The 9,105-nt window shown below is 38.4% G+C and overlaps 1 protein-coding gene across 1 annotated transcript in view; it reads right to left on the reverse strand.

Annotated features, from left to right (window-relative positions):
• Positions 1–9,105, reverse strand: part of LOC102670730 — a 221,668-nt gene that overhangs the window by 27,485 nt on the left and 185,078 nt on the right. Inside the window, exons 5-7 of the mRNA XM_031510434.1 lie at positions 8,814–9,105; positions 6,035–6,132; positions 5,253–5,371 (exon numbers count right to left, since the gene is read on the reverse strand). The exon at positions 8,814–9,105 is cut by the window's right edge and continues 8 nt beyond it. Of these exons, the coding sequence (XP_031366294.1) occupies positions 5,253–5,371; positions 6,035–6,132; positions 8,814–9,105 (509 nt within the window). The remainder of the gene's footprint in view (positions 1–5,252; positions 5,372–6,034; positions 6,133–8,813) is intronic.

Consider the following 9,105-nt stretch of genomic DNA (forward strand, 5'->3'; position numbering starts at 1 on the left):
TATGGGTTTTTCTCGTCGAAGAGATTAATATTAAAAAAAAAAAAAGAAGAAGAAAAGAAAAAGAAGAAGAAAAGAAAAATAAGAAGAAAATATACAAAGAGTATGCAGTTTTTCGGATTGTTAAGCGCATCTCCGTTATTGAAGCTCGAAACGTATGGTGTTGCGTCGAGGGAGGACAAAGGGTTTTGTACGCGAAAACTGAAATTTTATTTCGAACAAACAAACTGCAACGAGTTTTCACGCGAGGCTTTTTCGTGTCGTAACGGGTGTGATTGATAAAATTTTTATAAGAAAGAAGAACGAACGAGTTTTCGAGGTGATGATTGATCAGATAAAGGGAATATGAAAATATTAAAAATATGTAAGAGGAAAGAACATGTTTGGAAAAGATGATAGAATATAAATAAAAGAACTGAAACGATCTGGATCAACGACCTATTAAATTTTAAATTTGCAGAAGAACTTTGAAATTATTTTACGATTCTACAACGATATTTTATATCGATCAGTTTCATCTTAAAAAAAAGAAAAAAAGAATATCTAACAGAATCAGACATTTAATCGAGCAGCCTTTCAAATTCCATCATCAACGTATCTCTTGGATATCTCTTGGATATCTCTTGTCATATCTCTCAAGCCCAAAATATCGACCCACGATATATCCCTCTCCAATCCCTCAATAATTTAATTTCAGAATTAAATTAATCAATCCCATGTTCCACCAAATTAAAAACACTCGGCCCAGATACATTTCCCCCGGGGATTCGCCCTAAAATGGGCCGATCAATCTTTCACAATATCCCATAGTATTCCCGCCTTAAGTTTTCAATTTATATGCAGGCCCGCGTTAGCGAGGAATATCGAGCGCGACAGATCCACCCACACTCTAGGCGCTGGGACTCGTGAACGCCTTTCGATCCCTCCTTCCTCTCGAAACTGCCAAGGAAGAATCCGCGAAACGGTCGTCTGTCCTCGACAGGCCATCTCGTTTTCCAAAATTGCGCGCAACGCGTCGAGAACTCGGTTTTAAAAAATCGGCGCCCGTGGTTACATGGCGTCACAAGCGGAAATAAACGGCGATCAAACGGGTGGCGATTCATCACGGCGGAAGGGAATCTCCTTCTTCGAGGCGGATAAATAAAATCGGAGTTATCGAAACATCGGATGGGATTCCACCATCATATCCAACCACGCCATTTCCATAATCTCCTCTTCTCGGGGTGAAAGAAGGATTAAAGTAGTACGGTGAAACTTTTTTATTTGAGAGGAGGATGATACTCGATGATGCTCGGGATATATTAGAGCGAAGAGCTCGAAATCGGAGTGTAAAAAGATCGGTGAAAAGTTTCTTGAGTGGATGAGGCTAAAAATTCTTCTTCTACTACTTTCCTCCATTTCGAGTGCAAGTAGGGAATATTAATATCGGTACGTGATATTTATTTCTTTAGATATAATAATAGAACAAGTATAAATATGTTGGACGTTTTTGAAAATTTTAAAGTCGACGCGTTTACAATTATTTTTACATTTCGATGATGAAATAATAATTAGCAATCGATCATTATCATTGTGACTCGAAGCACCTCGATAAATATTATTTGTGTAATAAAGGAGAAAGAAAGCGGGTGATCTTTCAAAATTTCTAAATAAAATCCTCGCTTCTCTTTTTATTTCCAGTACAACGCGAAAATCCTCTTGTTCAATCTTGTGATTCCTTCGAAATTATGTCTTCGACAAAACGCTCTTTGTATTTTCCTCCGTGCAAACACGATACCTACGCAGTAGTTAGGTATCGATAGAAATGGAGGAAGGATCCGGGCGGAATTCGCTGGAAAATTTAAGAGGAAGAAACGAAGAGGAAGGTTCGATCGATCGAACATTTCTTGGATTATTTTTTCAAGCTTCTTCGCCGATGAATGATCGCGAGCACGATGGAAAGTGTCGAGAGAAAAGGTCGATATGCATCTAGATCTTTCGACACACAAGTCAAAGGATGAAGAAACTGTCATTTAAATTCCACGCTGTTTATTTATTTGGATAGATTTTGATGAAAACTTTCAAATTCCTCTTGAATTTAGTTTATTATGTCCATAAGATCCGATTGTATTTCGAATCTATTATTAAAATTAGAAGTTTTCTGCTATTGTTCTTGGCTAATTCACTTGTTTAATTTATTTAATATTGAAAAATCTATCTATGCGATTCAAGTAATTTACACCAAGACACGATTTTTATTAAAAATATAGACCTAAATCTGGTATTATAAATTAACAAATACGAATCATTCTGTGCTTTGTAAAATCTCCCGCTTCACAAATTATTTATCGAGTTTCTGCGAACGAAGCGAGAAAACACAAGCCAGTGAAAAAGAGAGCGAAGCATCTTGAACACCAGTTACATCATTAATAAATTTTTCCACTGTCCAAATTTTTGAGGTGAGAGGGTGGCTTAAAATAGTGGACCCTTCGAAGTTATTGTTCCTTCGTTTGTTACGAGACAAAGAATTTCTCGTGGTCCTCGTACATTACCTACCTAGCTGGCCAGATAGAGACGCGGTTAAAAGCCTCCTCCTCGCAATTCGAGGCTCCTTTAATTAGTGGAGAGCTCGAAACGAGAGTTCCTCGTCGAAGAATCTTCGCCAATAGCATGTAGACGATCGAGTTTACGATCCTTGCACCGATGATCACGATATTTCTAACTTACCTTACACGTGCAAGTATGTGGATGCCGCGTAATTAAATTTCCGTGGGTATAAAGATGGACGCGAGAGAGAACCAAGGATGGATTTTCACGGAGGAATCGTCGTCGAAGGGATCGAAGAAACGGAGAAATTCGTCGAATAGTCGATGACGAAGTGACAATGACCGGTTGGAGAGGCGGATATTCATGAATATTGAATGTAATTTTAAATAAATTTAATCCAGGGTTTTCACGGGGGATTCAACGGGGAATGAATATTCATTGCCGCTATTGACGAACGTCGTGTTTCATTTATGCGCTCTATACGTCATTTCTCCTTGTCCGATCGAATAATCGATTATCAACGTATTGTTTTCTTATTCCATTTATGCTTATGCTGTTTTGCTATTATAGAGAACTCTGTGTACTTATATACGCGTTCCAAGTATTCTCTTTATTAAAATATTTCACGTGTTAAATTTTCTTCGCGATCCTATCTATCGTTCCTGGTATTATTTCTTATAAGTTGTTAACAATTTAACTATCCGTCTGTACGACTGTCTTCTTATGCATATTCCATTTGGCTTCACTGTTTTATTTCGATTGACTGACCTCATTTCTGCGATTATGACTCCATTATCCAACCTGATCCGTGATTACCTTGGAATATTTTGTACGTCGAGGACTTTATGGAAAATGGAACAATGCTCAAAGAAAGTCAGTGTACGCCCAGTGGAGTGCAACTCTCGAAGAATTCGTGACGAGGAGGATGCACGGATGTAATAAAGGATTTAATAAATCTCCGATAGCGAAAACAGACGTCGTCGCAAATATCGTCGTCGCAGCTCTTGGCCAGCTAACAAATGGACCCGTGGATGAACGTGTATCAATCATCGCATTAATCGCATCGATGATCGATCACCGTGCAACGGTGACGCCTCTGCACGATGGTCGCGCTTTCCAGAGAAGTCGTTCCCTCGTAACTACTGTTCTAACGTGACAAATACGCAATTTCGAGAAACACGGAAAGTGCAACCATCGATACCGATCCACCATCCACGCTATCAATCGATCCGATTCATCCTCGTTTCTCATTCGATTCTGTTTTCCGCGAAAGAAATCTTTGGCAATATTGCTGGTAAAATGCTATACTATTTTATTCAGAAACTGTTCAACTCTTCCCTTAGCGAATTTTTAGCTACTAGTTGTTCTCTGATATACGATTTCAACTTGTTTTCTTTGTTACAGAGATCGAATTATCTCACTGACGATCCTCCTGTCTTTCAATTTTATCTAACACGAATCAAATATTAATTTATATCATATTAATTTATTAATTATATTATATTATTTATATTATCAATCAAATATTTATTTTCTCACACAGTGGATATCGATTTATAGTCCCCTTTAAACGAAACTCATTTAATCGATGCAATGAAACGAGTCATCCTATCATCCTCTCCCCTCATCTCTCTTGGATATTTCTAACAGAGAAATTTCGGCGGGGAGAATGTTCGCTCCGGGGAGGAGAGCGTTAAAGAAATTCCAGCGGTGGAGGAGCAGAAGATCGTCGACAAAGTGCAACAGGGACGCCATCTGGTCGGCGACAGAGGGTGGAAGGGAGTGGTGTAACAATGTCAGTCTATCCGGGTTTGTTCTGCCCTACTTCGCCCTCGCGCCCCGGCTTTTGTTCACCGATGTGGCCCTCCCTCTTCGGATCAGATCAGATTACCGGCCACGAGCCGCTTTACCCGACGAAATGCGGGTTTCTATTGCACCGAATTGGCGACGTAAGGGGATTGGGAGAGGCGAGACCTGTCCTCTAACCCTTTCCAACCCTCGTTTCAAACCCCCTCCCTCTCTTCTCGCCCAGTTTCTTCGCCTTCCAACCACGCTTTCCAACGGTGCTCTCCTGGACCAGCAACGAATCACCCTTCGGCTCCGACTCGGTCAAGCCACCCCCTCTCAAGCCACCCAGGATGGGATTTTCCGCGTTGCAAACTCGCCACGATGGACGGAGAGCGCTTTCGTCGCTCTGGGGATGGAATTTGCAATTTTATTTATCCGTGCACGTGGTTTTGTTCATCTTTACCTTTGTTCCAGGGGATGCACGAGTGGATTGGACGAGAAGTGTCTTAATTATGTTGTGAAGAAAGATTCGTGGAGAATATTAGGATTTGGAAGTCAATCTTTTTCTTAATATGGAAATATGACACGATGATCGTCAGAAAGAATAGATTCGATATATCCTTTCTATGTATTGTATAGAAAGAAACATATAAACATTCTTCATTCTTTCTTGAAAATGATATGATCAAACGATGTTGCCTTCAACATCCGCCATGATAAATAATTAACGAGCTTGAAAAAGTCTTCATTCCTTCTAAAACTTGATCACACAAATTCGCAAAGATTCGAGGAGTAAAACTACTATTTTTTTTGAAATACCAAATTTCCATCGACGATCGTTAATACGATTTAAGGGAGCATCGTATCGATCCGCTGGAGGAAAATTCGAAAGCGAAACAATGGCGGTTAATCACGGATACAATTTCAAAAGAACCACTTACCCGTGACGATGACGTTGATCGTTTTAACCAGCGGCGGATGCGTCGAGACTTGGCACTTGTATAAACCGGAATCCCGCGGGTTAGCGTATTGGATCTGTAATCTCCAATTGCTTGGATACCTGTAACAAAGGAGGAGAAAAAAAAAAAAGAGGAGAATTTCATTTCAGCGACGTCACGGTTCTCGAATGCGCTCACGATTTTTACCATCGTATGAAAGCCGATTCGATCCTAGATATCCAAGGATATCGAACCGATGCGACTTTATGGCGTTTCGATCGAGATGGAACGACGTCATGTCGATACCGGAAATGAGTTCCAATCGAGCGAATTGCACTAATTTTGATTTGTTTCGATGTAAATATAAAATTCACGACGATTTTAAGAAATAATTTTTTTAAAAGCACACGAACATGAATGCTTGATTTAATTTTTAACATATAATTATCCGTTTTATTTAAACAATTATTGTTATAAACGAATAATAAAATAAATATGCCAAATATTGATATTTAATATAATCGAATGCTTTCAGGAACAATTATACAAATGTATTTTTAATATTAAAGTTTCGAATACAATACGAGGTAAATTAATTTTGTTTTCTCACGAGAGAATGATTCCAAATTAATTTCTTTATCAAATCTTAAGACTATCTACCCTAATTATTCACTAAAAATTCAATAAAAATCTGCTATTCAATTTAACCATTAATTTACCTCTCTCCTTTTTAATTACCAAAAAACATCACCAATAATCAAATCATCCATCGTGCCTCCACTTACCGGAAGTTGAGGCTGATCCTCTGATCCACGCTGTACGGCACCATGCCAACGGTGAGCAGTCGAAACAAGTCCTTGCTAGGCTGCTGCACCCACGTCACCTGAATCACGACAGGGGAAATATCTCTCGTTATTGCCTCATAAATCACGGATTTCAACGAAAAGGCCGTTTTCTCTTCTCGAAGAGAGGGGAGAAGAGAGAGAGAAAGAGAAAGAAAAGAAGCATTGTTTCTGAGGAGGCGGTCGTGGAATTAAGGGGAATCTCGTCGAAAGTTAATAATTTCACGACAAGGAATCGATGGAAGGAAGAAGACAGAGTTGAATCGGTCGCGAATGAATGCACACTGCAATTTCACGGTAAGCGTTCGAGAGAAAGACCGGCTTACCGATCGCTCGCCCTCGCTTCCTTTCGATCGTCTTTTTCAACGAGACGACGACATCGGTTTTCTCTTCCTTTTTCTCTCCTCCCCCTTTCTCTCCCGCCTCCCCTCTGTTTTACACCGTACGTGACGAGTGTAATAATAGAGGGATCCCGATGAAACGTCATCAAGTTTATCGAGCTTTATGTTTTTGGCTCGACGAAACTGGTTGAATTTAAATAGGGAGTTTATAGAAAGAGGAAAGGTGTAATTGATCGAATTGTGCACCAGGATTCAAATATTGCAACAATATTCGAAACTAAGTTTCTAATTTCAATTTAAATATTCAAATTCTCTATCCTTGTTCGAATCGGATATTCGAAAAATTATCGAATATTAAAATGCTCGAAATTAAGTTGATTTTTTTTTGCACCCAGACTTTGGAATGTCTTTGGTATATATTTCGACTGTGAAACAATAATAAATTGACCGTGGGGCGACGTGATTTTCCTTCTGAAACCAATACGATTTCACGAGGCGTGGTCGATCAAACAACAACGGCCAGCATCGACGGCCAAACGTGTACGATCAAATATACTCGGTAATCGGTCCGCGGTTATTTCCATTTGTTCGGTTACACCATTCCGTGAAAATACGGGGCGAAATTATATCCTATTAAACGAACAACGTTTTATGCAAATGTTCTATACGATCCCGAACTTGTTAATTAATCGACTGCGAATATGGGGGATATAATAAGCTCCGCGTTCCCCAAGTGTTCTCCAATTCTTGATCGATATTGTTCGAAAAACATCTGTTTATCCTTCGTTCGAAGAAAATTATTAAACGGATTAAAAATAAAAATATCGTTAATATCGACTGGCCTTTTCTAATTGAAACGATAAAGTTTCGAATATCCGATAATTTTTCGTATCCCTTAAAATGTAGATTTAAAAAAAAAAGGATCTTTATCATTAGAATATATTAGGACGCCTATATGCGAAATAAAATTTTTCTGAATATGAAATAAAGCTTAAACGGAGATTCGCTTTATTCTTCGAATATCATAACTCATACTCTACTTCGATTATTTCGCGTACATCGTAAATTTTGTATATTTAAATTGTTTATGCGCGCAAGAAACATTAGTATAAAAATTAAATAAGTTTTTAACGCAGGATTTCTTTCTATCATAATAGTAATAATAAATATTTTTCCGAATATATTTTCTCTTTTTATTCAATTTTTATTAGCATTTCTCCCGGTTTCCTCATCGCCTCGAGATCTTTTTATCGCGCGACACAGAGATCATAAGAATATAACAGGATCGCAAGTTGCATTCGGTTTTTCGTTTCGTGAAATCGCTCATTCTATTTCGCAAATCGCATCACCCATCGCTGACATCTCGTAAAAAAAAGCAACGATATAATAAAGAGAGGAACGGGGGCCTGAAGGGCAACGAGAGCGACAAAGGGTCGCGATATAGATAAATTTACGCCACGACAAAGCGAAACATTCTATCCGAGTTTAATAAAATAGAAAAAAAAAGGAAGAGAAAATAAAATAGAAAAAAAAGGGAGAGGAAAAAAAAAAAGAAAAAATAGAAAAAAACCGCAAATCGATGATCGAATTTCTACTACGCTGCGCGTGAGAAATATAGCGACGTGTTTCTTTTTTTTTTTTTTTTGGGGATTTTTTTTCCGAAAAAAAAATTTCCCCTTCTTTTTTTTTTTTTTTTTTGGGGATTTTTTTTCCGAAAAAAAAATTTCCCCTTCTTTTTTTTTTTTTTTTTTGGGGATTTTTTTTCCGAAAAAAAAATTTCCCCTTCTTTTTTTTTTTTTTTTTTGGGGATTTTTTTTCCGAAAAAAAAATTTCCCCTTCTTTTTTTTTTTTTTTTTTTTTGGAGATTTTTTTTCCGAATAACAAATCTACGCTTCCTTTTTTTTATTCGTTCTAGTTTCATTTCTACTTTTTCCTCTTCCCTTCTCGTTTTTTTCTTTATCGAAATATTATTTCATTGAGATGATAAAAATAAAGTATGTTTTTTTTCCATCGTCAATCTTCTTTTCTTCGTGACATAGAATAAAAGAAGCATACATTGAGCGATTTAAAACGTAACGAGATCGTCGATTTATTGCTGCTATAAGCTTTATCAATTGCATTCGAAGGAATCGAAAAATTTCGATATCCTTGTTTCGAATGCTTTTATCGCGATCCATGGATATCGAACGGAGAATATTCACAATATTCGCGAGCACAAGCCGATGATTCACGATGAACCAACGTATTATCTCTCCCAATTACCACCACTTCCATAATACGCGCAAATATATTCAACAAACTCGACTATCAACAATTTAAAATCCCTCGAGACTCAAAAAAGAAAAGAAACAAGACAACAAGATGACAAAACAAAAAATTACCTCCTTATTACCAAGCATGCCGATCTTGCAATCCAACAGCATGGTGCTCCCTATCCTGGCAGTGATATTTATCTCCTGATCCCCATCTTCGAAATAGGGGCCAAATTTGCCGAACGCGCTGTCCACGCTCGGCAACACGAACTTCCTTCCATGGAGCGGCCTTTGGGTGCCGAGGCCCACCTGATCACCCTCCATCTCGGTTTTGATCGACGGTTTTATCTCGTAGAACGCCTTCGTCGACTTGCCACCGGCCAACAGGAGATTGTTCACCGGCCTCGAATGATCCTTCCTC

Source organism: Apis dorsata, unplaced genomic scaffold (assembly GCF_000469605.1).
Source record: "Apis dorsata unplaced genomic scaffold, Apis dorsata 1.3 scaffold_3, whole genome shotgun sequence".
NCBI classification, from domain to species: domain Eukaryota; kingdom Metazoa; phylum Arthropoda; class Insecta; order Hymenoptera; family Apidae; genus Apis; species Apis dorsata.